Genomic DNA, 13,636 nt, shown 5'->3' with positions numbered 1-13,636 from the left:
GAATGGAACACCGGCAGGATCGGGGGGATCCGCGGTGCGCTTTGGGAAGAAAAGAGCAGCCGTTGAGAGAGTGCCGGTGGGAAGACACGTACCGGGATATGCATGCGCGATAACAACGACCACCGTGAACCAACATATACCAACAATAACGGACAGTGAGAGTGTGGAAGTTTAAATAGGAGCTGGTGATGAGTGATAAACGAGCACCATATGTGCGCGATTGAAGCCGGGAGCTTCAGAGAAACACCTGCCACGCTGAAGGGGGCCGAAGGGGGCGTGGCAGGTGGATTTCTGACAGATAAACATGTACTGTATGTATTTTTATAGCATGCCTTCATCAAACAAATCGCGGCAATGCTGTTGTGTAAAAAAAAAAAAACCCTTCAAAAACACGTGCATGCACATTCTCATTTATTAATGCACATCATGTACATAAAGAAATTTCAAGCACGTTAATATATTGCCGCCATTTTGATTTTCGTTTATCTCGATCATCGGTTACCTCGATGCTTTTTGGCAACCCCCTAGGACATCGACATAACCGGGTTCCACTGTGTGTGTGTATATACATATTTTATATATGTGTGTGTATATATGTGTCTGTGCAACTATCTGTTCAGAAATGCTTACTAGTAACTGTTAAAATTGTAATTGTAAAAAATATAAAAATTGGGGAAAAGGTAAGTTTTTTCCCCCATACATTGCTGCATGTTTTTATATTTTTTATTATTTCTATTTATTTTTATTTGTGTAGCACTTTTAACAATGTACATTGTTTCAAACCAGCTTTATGCAGAATGCTTTTTTTCAACTTGTAAGTTTGTAGCCACTTTAAAAATAAATTAATACTGTGTTAATACCATAAAATAATATAATAATGTGTATAAAGTGCAGTTTCAGCAGAAATGATGGGGTTGTGTAAAAAATTTATTTTTTACAAAGTTTTTACAATTGCTGAGAATAGCTACCATCTACATTGGTGCTACAGTTTTTGCTATTATGACCTTGTCATTTGTCTGTTCATGCATTAAAGGAGCAGCGTTGCAAAGTCCCAGGTACAGAGAATGGCACAGCTATGCCACAACAGGTTTACATTGGTTATGGGGAAAGAGCTAGAGCCCAGTCCACATCTGGAAAGGTAATGGTTTGCAAACATCTAGCTTTAAATCACTGCAAAGCAGCTGGAAATGTATTAGCTAACGTATTAGTGAATGAGAAAAGCTGGCCATGGTTTGCATGTATCAGAATAGGACTAATAGCGTTGAATTAATTAATATGTTGGGATATATTAATTGCTAGCTTTTAAATGACAATCTCTCTCTCTCGCTCGTGTGTGTGTGTGTGTGTGTGTGTGTGTGTGTGTGTGTGTGTGTGTGTGTGTGTGTGTGTGTGTGTGTATGTGTATATATGTATATGTATGTGTATATATATATATATATATATATATATATATATATATATATATATATATATATATATATATATATATATATATATATATATATATATATAGCGAAGACAGCCAGAGAGCAACTAGCTCTGACGTTATCTGGTGCTCTTAACTCGGAGACTCCCCACACTAGTCATGATTCTCTGCACTGCTCCAGTGGATACAGTACCCAGACAACAACACCATCCTGTTCTGAAGATACAATACCCTCTCAGCATGGTGAGAACACACACATCCCTGATTACTTTTAATTTGTTCTCTAATTCAATACTGTACCATATACCAAAATCTGTAGGACTCTTAAAAGCTTAGGTGTTCCATTTGTCTTTCACGTTTTTTGTAATAAACATAGTTTATTCCTATTTAGATGTTATACCATCTTGCCTTGCATTCTGTCTTATAACTAAACAAAGACTTCACTTATATAATAGAGAGCAATTTCACTGACATGAAATTATAGTGTAATTGATTACACACATCAGTAGCAGCTTGTACACATTGTCAAACTGCTGACTGTATGCCAAAAAGGTCTCTTTCTTGTTTCCCAGATAAAAACACTGTATTATTCTTTTACAGCAATAAAGAAAGAACCTCCTCTATATGGTAGGTTTCTGACTACAGACTGAGTTTTACTTCACTTTTTCATTTCGGTCATCAGATAACTTAATGAGGGAGTCAGGTGTGTCAGAGAAGTATGTGAGGGTGGTGCAGGACATGTATGAGGACAGTGTGACAGCAGTGGAGTGTGCAGTAGGAACGACAGTCTGGTTCAAGGTGGAGGTTGAATTGCATCAAGGATCGTCTCTGAGCCCTTTCGTATTTGCTTTGGTGATGGACAGGGTGACGGACGAGGTCAGACAGGAGTCTCCATGATGTTTGCAGATGATTTTGTGGTGAGAGTAGGGAGCAGGTTGAGAAGAGCCTGGAGAGGTGGAGGTATGCGCTGGAGAGAAGTTGAATGAAAGTCAATAGGAGTAAGACAGAGTACTTGCGTGTAAATGAGAGGGAGGGCAGTGGAGTGGTGCGGTTGCAGGGAGAAGAGGTGGAGAAGGTGGAGGAGTTTAGGTACCTGGGGTCAACAGTGCAAAGAAATGGAGAGTGTGTAAGAGAAGTGAAAAAAAGAGTGCAGGCAGGGTGGAGTGGGTGGAGAAAAGTGGCAGGAGTGATTTGTGATAAAAGGGTATCTGTAAGAGTGAAAGGGAAAGTTTATAGGACTGTGGTGAGACCTGCGATGTATGGTTTAGAGACAGTGGCATTGAGTAAAAGACAGTAGGTGAAACTGGAGGTAGCAGAGCTGAAGACGTTGAGGTTTTCATTAGGAGTGATGACGATGGTCAGGATTAGAAATGAGTTTATTAGAGGGACTGTGCATGTAGGATGTTTTGGAGACAAGGTGAGGGAGGACCGATTGAGATGGTTTGGACATGTGCAGAGGAGGGACATGGGGTATATTGGTAGGAGAATGCTGAGGATAGAGGAAGGTGGAAAAGAGGAAGGCTAAAGAGAAGGTTTATGGATGTGGTGAGAAAAGACATGCAGGTAGTTGGTTTGAAAGAGGCAGATGTAGAGGACAGGGGGGGTATAGAGACGGACGTTCCGCTGTGGTGACCCCTAATGGGAGAAGCCGAAAGAAGAAAAGGAGGTCTTTAGATAATTTTACCAATATTTTAAGATAAAGATCCTTCTGTTCAGAGAAACAGTAGTATCTTATATTCAAATACCACAAAAATTGTGCGCACATGTGGGTTTCCATTTTTGTTTGGAAGCATGTATGTGTTTTTCATTCATCAGTCAAAAATTAAGATGTATCTCACCATATTCAGACCTGGAAATATTGCATCTGATTGAGGCTCTCAGTGAATGTCAGGGGTTTTTTATCCATCAGTTAAATTCCACTGAACATCCCAGAAAACTCACTGTTTTACAGAAAAGCCTTTATTTGATCACATTAAAGTGTAAATAGAATTTTTCACACCAAAACAAATCATCTCATAAACTATCTTAAGTTCATAATACTAATAAGAATGTTTCTCCCTTCTTATCCTACCTGTACTGTTTTCATTTTCTGTTTGCTTTTGTCTTTCTTCTTCATTCTCAGACTATGATTATATCTCCCTTCACGGAGGCGAGGACACCCCCAGTCCATCTGATTTTGACAAGTCCTGCACAATTCCACGTAACAGTGAGCTGAGCCAGAACTACCGAAAACTGTTCCAGAGCAAAAGACCAGCATCCACAGTGAGCCTGCTGACTGAGCCTGAGTCACTACTGCTACAGCAACCCCACACAGCCACCATTCGGCGAAAACCATCCAGCAAAGCCACCCTCCGTCGTGGCACTATTAGTGGAGGAGTGCCTATCCCCATTTGTACACCACAGGTAATTCCCTAAGTGCTAACAGTATAATATTTTAATTATTATTGCTTGCTGAACATCATTAATCTGCATTCTTTTGTCTATTGGTTTTGTGTAACTTAACCATTAAACGTTGTGTTTAATGGACAAACAAATCTAAAGATATTTACTTCCAGACAGTAATTTAATGGATCTGGACTTCTCTTCACAGGTGCCACTGAAGCCATCTACATCCACAGCAAGTTTGGTTCCAGGTCGTAGTGGTAGCGAGGAGGCAGTGTGCTCACAAGTGAACCCTCAATCAGCACAACTAGTCAGCTCTTACTTGGCACATGCTAAACATACTCTTTGCTCTTCCGCCCATAATATAAGTCCAATGCCAACCCCATACTATGCTATGTTTCCTGGGCAACCACCAGTAGGCGTCAATGAGCAGATCTACCAAACTAGCAAGCAACAGCAAAGGCAGTTCCAACAACACAATGACTATCAACTGTACAATCAAAAACAGCTACAATATCACCAAGAGTGCAACAAACAGGAGCACCCAGTACAATATCAACAACAGTTGAATCGAGCACAACAGGAGTTACAATATCAACAGTACATTCAAGCACAACACCAGCACCCACATCAATATCAGCAGCATCAGCAACAGTCACAGCACATACCAGCTCAGAATCCACGATTTCCCAAACAGCATTCGATCCAGCAGCATGAACTACAGCAGCAGCAGCAAAAACAACAGCAGTGCCAACTACCTCAAAAGAATCCTGTACTACAACGCTGGTCATCTGCTCCAGTTCCAGACACTGCGAATCATTTAGAAGATGCAAATGAGTCTGATGGGATGCGTGTCGTTGGCGGCAATGATATGCTAAGCATGATCCGCAGGGGGGTGAAACTCCGACGCACATTTACTAACGATCGCTCAGCACCTCTCATCACTACCAACTATCACGAGTGAAGATTATTTTACATGCATTAGACTATTTCTTTTTTTTCCCTGCTTTGTACATGTTTACCTTTTTCCCATTTTATAAGCTTCCCATCAGGGTTAAAGAGTCTTCTTTTCACAAAGATGACCTTATTCACTTAATTATAATGATGACTTTGTGGCACTGGTGTGTCCATATGAATGTCAGCTTTCACATGCTCAATTTTATTATATTCTTACTGCAGATATTAAAACACAGATGCATCTGTATCTATTAAGAGCAAATAAATATTTTAGGTTTTGGATTTTATTAGATTGTGTACTTTTGTAGAGATTTAAATTGAGAGCGACTGCTCCACTGCCATTACCTGGCTGGAATCTGGAAACAGTACATGAATGAGTGGAGTACAAATATGTGTGTGTGGAGAATATGGCCATTCTTTCATTGCTTGTAATTAATCACTGTGGCTATCTATTCAGTCTGCACATTCTTATGACTTCTCTTCAACAAAGCTTTGAAATGTTAGCCGTTAGAAGGGATACAATGGCAACAAACATTATTGAAATTTTTATTTTAGAATTTGCTACCTTCCTGCCTGTTGTGTAATCTTCATGATATTTGGAGTTTTTATTTAAAAATAAGATTTTTATATATATATATATATATATATATATATATATATATATATATATATATATATATATATATATATATATATATATATATATAAAATCATTTTCTTAAATTCTTTTTTTGTTTCCTGTATACATTTTTTTTTCAACACTATTCAGGATATTGTTTTGAAGTGTTCCAGAATTAGTGACGCTATAAATTGTACATTGCCAACTGTTAAAGGTGATTTAGTTCTTGAGTAATATACTGTTCATGTCTACATATTCTAAAAACAGTCATTATTTGTGATTGTGTGGCTTTTTTTAGCTGGTGATTGTTGAAATACCTTGTTTTTCCACTTGCTTAATTGTGCAGCTTTTACGCTTCTGCAATGAAAAAGAAATGCTTGCCATTTTATGTAGCGCAAGCCATTTGCTTTCCCTTATGGCACACATCTTGAAATCCTAATCTGTTTGCCTTATAGAAGAACAAACGAAGGGTGCATTGTTGCAGTTTCCAAAAGCATTTGATAGGTTTAGATATGCTATGTATGGATCTTAAATAATTTACCTATATAGTTGTGTGTTTTCAATTATTGAGATAAAGCTGTGCCATTTTTATGTAGTTTGAACTTTATCAATTGAAGTGATTTTTTTTTTTTTAATCTACAGCTTGATGCTTTTCTCTAAGAAATAGCTTAAAGAAAGAAGACTTGTTTTTCATTGGTTGGACTGGTTACATGGCATTTATAGTTCTACTTGTTTTGCTGTCCTGTGTAATCGAGGAAGCTAATGCTGGTCATGGGCTTTGGGACAGCAATTTCGTTGCCTTTATTGTAGCCGTAAATCATCAGCCATTCTTAATCTGCGAATTGCATTCATTAGAACATCTTGCATTGTGGTTTATATTCTTTTATTGCAGATAGCCAGAGGTTCTTTTTACTATCTTATTGCCTTTGCCCTAATGAGGCAGGTAAATTGTTGAAAATTGACATGTACTATGTTCATTATAACAGAATTACAAGTTGTAATTTGTAATTTATATTCTATCAGATTAAGTTTTATCAAAACGTTGATACATTTTGACCTGTTTACTGTCCCTCATATGTTTTTTTTTTTTGTTTGTTTTGTTTTTATATTAATTTTGTTCTGCCAAACACTATATAAAAAAAAAAAATTGGTTACGTTGGGATTTTTAATCTTGGTATCTCTGACCCCTGCTGGTTTTTTCTTGACCATTACATTTGTAACCAACCCTTGTATTCTATCGTCTGAGCAGGAGAACTCTTTCCTGTTTAACGAATTTACTTTGAAAGTTCATAAACATTTCCGTGTTTCATATTACAGTATATTTTTGCTGTAGTAAATGAAAAGGGTTTTGGTTGGCTCCCCTAAATGCAGGACATACTTTTTTTTTTTTTTTTTTTTTAAATCAGGACATCAGGTTTCATATCAGATGATTTAATCTTTGTTGTTTTGCAGAACATGCCCCAAATGTGAAAGGCCAAAAAAAAAAATAATTGTTTACAAATTGGGGATATATTGGTGACTATAATTACCAATGATCTAGGAAAAGGCACAGCTTTAGAACGGTTATCATGCTGTGCTGCATTTTCTGTATTTTGGGCTAACATGACCATCTATTTAGCAACACTGTATTATCATTACTTGACAAATTAGTAAGTGAATAAAGAAAGTAGGAAGATGTGATTAACCTCGGATCTTTATATGTCTATGTTTTTGAAGCCATCTGTATCTTGCAGGCATTTTTAAAATGAGTACAGACCCTGTAAAAGTAACATGATTTTGTCAATCTCATTCCATTTTCTTTTTAACCTATCTCTCTAGCATTTATCAGGTACTTCTCTTTCCTATTTCTATCCTACCAAAACACCACTATAAACACATGCAGCATGGATAAATATAAAATATTAAATTCTAAGCAAACACTGACTTGTCATTCATCCCCTTCTTTAATTCCCCCTGCCCACAATTTTTACCAACTGCTCTCAGCTTTTCTGCTTGTTCTTTTTTGTTGTTTGATCCCTCATGTGCTTTTTCACAATCTAGTCCTGGTAATAAGTTTAAAAAATGTATCTACTTCTTTTAATCAAATAACCAATTCAGAAATTCCCATAGATGCACATACATACAATTTGTTTAATTTATTTACTTTGAGAAACAAAATTCCTGCAGAGCTTATACCACCACTGTTGACATACTGTCTGAATTCCTAGGTGTAAACTGGGGCCTTAAATTGCACTGCTATTGCAGTTTTTACCAGGTTCTATCACACACTCTCACATACCATAAGACAAAATTAAGCTGTAGTCAAACCACACACGTAATAGCTAGTGCTTTTTTTTCCAGGTAGGAGGTTATAAAAGTTAGATTGCAGTTTTTTGAAGAATCTTTTCAGACATTATGAAGAAATAATAATCTTACAAAGCATCTACCATATATATACAAATTACAGACCTTACAGCTAAAAATGCATATCAGAAACCTAGCCATGAGGTCAAAGAAACTGCCTGCAGAGCTCAGAGAGGATTGTTGCAGGGCAAGGATTGTTGAAGGCTTCAAAAAAAAATGCTGCATAATAAAGACTTCCAAAGAGCACAGTTGCCTCTATTATTCTGCAAAAAAAAGTGTGGCACAACCACGATTCTTCCAAGAGCTGGTCACCTGGCCAAACTAAGCAATCAGGGGAAAAGGGTCTTAGTAAGAAAGGTGACAAGATCCTTTTCAATTTATTTCATTTTTATTTCTATTCAATTTATTTCATTTTTATTTGTATAACGCTTTTAACAATTAACATTGTCTCAAGGCAGCTTTGCACATATTATGCAGTGATAAAGAATTAATAAGATGGTGAAATGTGTACGTTTTTATGTGTAAGTTTGTCCCTGATGAGCAAGTCGGTGGCGACTGGCATGGAAGAACTTCCCGAGATTGCATAAGGAAGAAACCTTGAGAGGAACCAGACTCAATGGGGAACCCATCCTTATCTGGGTGTCCAATGTCCATTTATTACAGATAAACGATGTTGAGGTGTGCAGTGTTGGTGATCGGATGCAAACTGTAGTCCTGCGTCATTGTAAATGACTGTTGACATTAACTACAGTCTAAATTTAAGATCTTGTTCTTATTCAGTAATTTCATGGATTCAGTAATTCAGTAATTTCATGGAACACAATCCAGAGACAGGCCAGGACAAAGTGGGCAGATCCGAGGGGAGGGGTAGGAACAGGTCACTGCAACTTTAGAAGCATGTTTAACTCAACCGAGAGAGAGAGAGGGAGGAGGGGTGACAGGGAGAGAAGGATATGGATTATTAAGTATCCTTATTGTATGAAATTTAAGGACACTGTGCAGTTGGGGACTCTGGCAAAACCCGCTAGGGCAGCATAACTAAAATGGAGAGCCAGAAGGTAACACAGACATGAGGGATCTCTGGGATAAGAGACGGCATGCCACACTACCATCAACAAACCTGAGTGAACGTGTGAAAGTGAGGGGACGACAGCATACAAATATCCCAGTTCACTTAACACTATATCCATGATCTCTAAATATCTGCTCCTTTACCTAAGAAAAAAATCTACTGATAAAAGGCTTGACTAAATAAATATGTTTTCAGCCTCGACTTAAACACTGAGACTGTGTCTGAATTCCAAACACTTATTGGAAGGCTGTTCCAAAACTGTGGAAGAAAGAGAAGATCCATTATAGTCTTCATTATTTGAGGTACCAAAAATAGCCTGCACCTTTTGATCTAAGTAGGCGTGGGGGATCATATTGGTACAGATTTTCACTCAGATACCGTGGCACAAGACCGTTAAGTGCTTTATATGTCAGTAGTAGTGGAATTTTTAATAAAAGCATGATTTAATTGGGCCCCACTTGAAATTTGTCAATAGGTACCTGAAGGACTTGGGCTGTGTGGTTCAAGGTTCTGATTAAACCAAGATTGGATTCTGATATGTCCAGAGGAAATCAGGCACCACTCATCACCTGCCCAAACCATCCCAAAAGTGAAGTATAATGGTGGCAGCATTGTGCTGTGGGGGTGTTTTTCTGCAGCAGGGACTTGGCAACTGGTCAGGGTCGACAGAAAGCTGAATGGGGCAAAGTACAAAGATATCCTCAATAAAAACCTGTTCCACAGAGCTCAAGACCTCAGTCTGGGCCAAAGGTTCATCTTCCTACATGACAACACAGGAGTGGCTTAGAGACAACTCTGTAAATGTCTTAGAGTGGCCCAGCTTCAAAGCCCTGATTTGAACTTTATTAAACACCTCTGGAGAGATGCTTAATATAGCATCTCTCCAGAGACTATTTTATAGTGGCTGTCCACTGGTAGTCCCCATCATGCCTGACCCAGCTTTAAAAGATTTCCTAAAAATATAATGGCAGAAAATTCCCCTAATCCAGGTGTGCAAAGCTTGTTATGTCATACCCAAAAAGACATATAAGTCTTTAGCTGATCTCTTGCCTTCCTTGCGTGGAGCTTCCACTGTTCGTACATGGCAAACAGTCTTTTCTCTTTTCTCTTGGCCTCTTCATATTGATGCGCGAGCATCTTCTCTGTAGGATGGCGTGTGCGTTCAGAGCGTCTTGGACCTTCAAGAGCATTATCATCCTTATTAAATTTGCCTTGGAGATCAGTTAGACATTGTTGTTTAACTTCATTTGTTTCCTTCAGACACGGTCGCTCTGATTGGTCTACCATTATGTGGGTTTCACCTTGTAAATCTTCATGCTGGTAACCAGCCATCTGCTCCTCCACCTCTATCTCATTTCCTGACTGTGACATTATCACTTATAAATTTTAACTCTAATAGCCGAAGAAGACCCCCTTAACAGATATGGAAAAGCCCTGAATATGAACTGTATAAACATAAAATATCAGAACATCAATTTAAGCAGCTGACACATATGCATTAACATATAGACACTAGAATTAGTGTAAATGTCAGTGTAAATACTACAATGAACAAGTTATCAACAATAATAAATCCAAATGAAAGAAATGTGAATGTTAAATCCTCAATAAACACTGTTAACTAAGTGGATGAATGCAAAATTCAAAAAAACAAAATCTATGTCCTTAATTAGACAAAGTCCATGTGGCAGATAAACTTCGTGTGGTGTTTGATTGCTCAGCCAGATACAAAGGAACAAGCTTGAATGAGCACCTCCTCTCTGGGCCCGACATGTTGAACAACTTAAGTGGAGTTCTCATCCGTTTCCGACAGTACCCAGTTGCGTTGATGTGCGACATTCAGAAGATGTTCCATCAGTTCCATGTGGTTGAATCTGATCGCAACTTATTGCGCTTCCTCTGGTGGAAGCAAGGAAATTTGAACTCGCAGCCCACCGAGTTTCGCATGAAGGTACATTTGTTCGGTGCAGCTTTTTCTCCGGGATGTGCAAACTATGGGATGAAACATCTAGCTAAGGAGAATCGCGACATCTACCCTCAAGGCTCAAGATTTGTTATGAGGCACTTTTATGTGGACGATGGGCTCGCAAGCGTCGAAAACACTAAAGATGCCATTCAGCTTGCCAGGGAAGCTCGTGAACTCTGCGCCGTGGGCGGTCTCCGACTACATAAATTTGTGTCTAATGACAAAAGGTATTAGAGTATACCACTCTCCGAACGAGCCACCAACGTGAAGGATAAGAATCTCTCATTTGATGAATTGCCACTCGAGAGAGTGAATGGGATGTGAAGTCTGACCGCTTCAAGCTTAACGTCAGCCTCAAAGAACAGCCTGCAACGCGACGCGGCATTTTATCTACAGTAGCTTCACTGTACGATCCTCGGGTTTGTAGCGCCAGTCGTCCTCAAAGCAAAGAGCATTCTTCAAGAGATGTGCAGGCGAGGTACTGGCTGGGACGATCCTCTTACTGATGAGCTTCGACATAAATGGGAACAATGGAAAAGAGATCTAGCCCACTTAGATAATTTTACCATAGCCCGTACCTACTCACCTGCTGGATTTGGAAGGGTCTCTAAGACAGAGCTGCATCACTTCTCTGATGCCAGTATGAAGGGTTAAGGCCAGTGTTCATACCTGCGACTTCAAAACGAAAAGGGAGATATTCATTGTGCCTTGGTTGTAGGAAAATCACGTGTCTCTCCAACCAAAGTCACAACCATCCCACGACTAGAATTAACAGCAGCAGTTGTTTCCATGAAAATAAGCAACATGCTTAAGGAGGAATTGGGATGCATTAATGCAGAGGAATTCTTCTGGACTGACTCTAAAGTGGTCTTAGGATATATAAGAAATGAAGCGCGATGGTTCCACACGTTTGTAGCTAACCGGGTTCAAAAGATTCAGCTCAGCTCAGCCCCACAACAGTGGCGATATGTCCCGACAAATGAGAATCCTACTGACCACGCCTCCCGGGGCTTGACTGCCAGTGAGTTTTTATCATCTACCTGGCTTGCCGGACCCAAGTTCTTATGGAACAAGGAAATAAAGCTAGATACAGAGGAAGTACCAGAGTTATCAGTCGGAGATCCAGAGGTCAGGAGTGTTCTAGCACTCAGTACTAAAACCACGGAACACGTAAGCATTGTTGATCGTCCGTCTAAGTTCTCATCTTGGTCGCTAACTATACGAGCAATTGCACGCATTCTAAGGTGCATAAGCAATAACAGATCAAACAATCTCACCACTGTAACCGAACGTGAAGAGACAGAACATCATCTAATCAAAATTCTGCAGAAAAATGTGTATCCTAAGATCCACTCTCGCTCTTTCCTCTGGTAGACTAAATGATGCTTCGTTACGGGCCTTTTTCTATGAAGCTATGGCTATAGTCAACAGCCGTCCTCTGACTGTTGACAATCTCAGTGATCCCCATGGCCTCGAACCACTCACCCCTAATCATCTTCTGATAATGAAATCTGTCCAGGCCTTACCTCCTCCAGGTGAATTCATCAGAGAAGATATGTATGGCAAGAAAAGGTGGAGACATGTTCAATACCTTGCAGAACAGTTTTGGAGTCGATGGCGAAAGGAATACCTCGCCAACATAGCTCTTAGACAGCGCTGGCATGCTCCAAGAAGGAATTTACAAGTTGGAGATATCGTAATCCTGAAAGGAGAGGATTTGCAGAGGAATGAGTGGAGATTGGGTAGAGTTTCAAAAGTCACTACTGACAAAGACGGACTTGTACGGAGAGTTAAACTCCAGCTTGGTGACCGTAAGCTTGGCAAAAAAGGGGAGCGTCTTCACGAGTTGTCAGAAGTTGAGCGCCCAATCCAGAAGCTTGTTCTGTTGCTGGAGTCTAATTAAATCTGCTCCTTCCCTCTATAGTGCATAATAGTACATAGTCGTTGCTAAGTTTCCAACTTTGGCAAAAGTTGTCTTTGTCCTTATACGGGTTCCGGGAAGGTAATTTTCAGTTTAAATCATTCGTGCTTAATGTAGTCTGTGTACGTCCCATTATTCACTCATGATTGGTGGGAGTGTAACTAACTCTAAGAAAATAGTAAATAATTGTGTTTCCCAAAGAAAAGGCTGACGGCTGAACACAAAATAAAGGCTTTTTGAAACATCAGTACGCTTCACCATTGTCTGGCTGGGGATTAGCTACACTTACTTTTGAGAGAAGTATAAAGGATTTTGAGCAAAAAACAGGCTTTTGCAAAAAATCCAAGGTATTGTTTTGAGAATGCACTTACTGATTTGCAAATCTTAAGGATGATTTGAAAAATGCTCCAAAGCAACTAAGAAAAACTGTAAATAGCTTGTATCTTTTGATCAAAGAACATGGCAGATAGAAATGGACCAGAAGCTCACTCTTCAGCTACTGTAGCACGAGACTATTACATTTTCATACATCAGTATGAGAATAGGGTTAGAATGTGTTAGAAAAGAAAATTTAGATGTAAATATCAAGAAAACAAGGGAACTTCTAAAAAAAGTGTTTACATCCACATTAGTGATGGTGTGTGCATAAAAGTACTTTACAAATAATATTTTATTACTCATTTCTTTTTGGGTGTCAAATACTAAAGCTCGGTGCAGCTGCAGAGTAAGCTGTCAAATTAGTAAAATAATTATTTTAATACAAAAAAAAAAAAAAATAAAGTTTCTTATACAGCACGGTTATGATTAAATTGCCAATGACAGTTTCCTGCTTTCATGGGACGATTAATAAAGTTCAGAGTTTTTACATTAACCGTTGGCCATGGTAGCTGTGGAAACTCCTGAAACCAGCAAAGAGTTTATTTGTGAGTGTGATCAAAATAAAATTGTAT

At 38.9% G+C, this 13,636-nt stretch overlaps 1 protein-coding gene across 1 annotated transcript in view; it reads left to right on the top strand.

The window, feature by feature from the left end:
* mtss1 (MTSS I-BAR domain containing 1) overlaps positions 1-5,052 on the top strand; it is a 38,297-nt gene extending 33,245 nt beyond the window's left edge. The window contains exons 11-15 of the mRNA XM_046851736.1: positions 1,034-1,144; positions 1,519-1,669; positions 2,027-2,053; positions 3,549-3,829; positions 4,017-5,052. Of these exons, the coding sequence (XP_046707692.1) occupies positions 1,034-1,144; positions 1,519-1,669; positions 2,027-2,053; positions 3,549-3,829; positions 4,017-4,772 (1,326 nt within the window). The 3' untranslated portion in view covers positions 4,773-5,052. The remainder of the gene's footprint in view (positions 1-1,033; positions 1,145-1,518; positions 1,670-2,026; positions 2,054-3,548; positions 3,830-4,016) is intronic.
* Positions 5,053-13,636: the final 8,584 nt, after the last annotated feature.

The sequence above is a fragment of the Silurus meridionalis genome, chromosome 1, assembly GCF_014805685.1.
Source record: "Silurus meridionalis isolate SWU-2019-XX chromosome 1, ASM1480568v1, whole genome shotgun sequence".
NCBI classification, from domain to species: domain Eukaryota; kingdom Metazoa; phylum Chordata; class Actinopteri; order Siluriformes; family Siluridae; genus Silurus; species Silurus meridionalis.
Note: the sequence above shows the minus strand (reverse complement) of the source record. Positions and strands in the feature narration are given on the sequence as shown.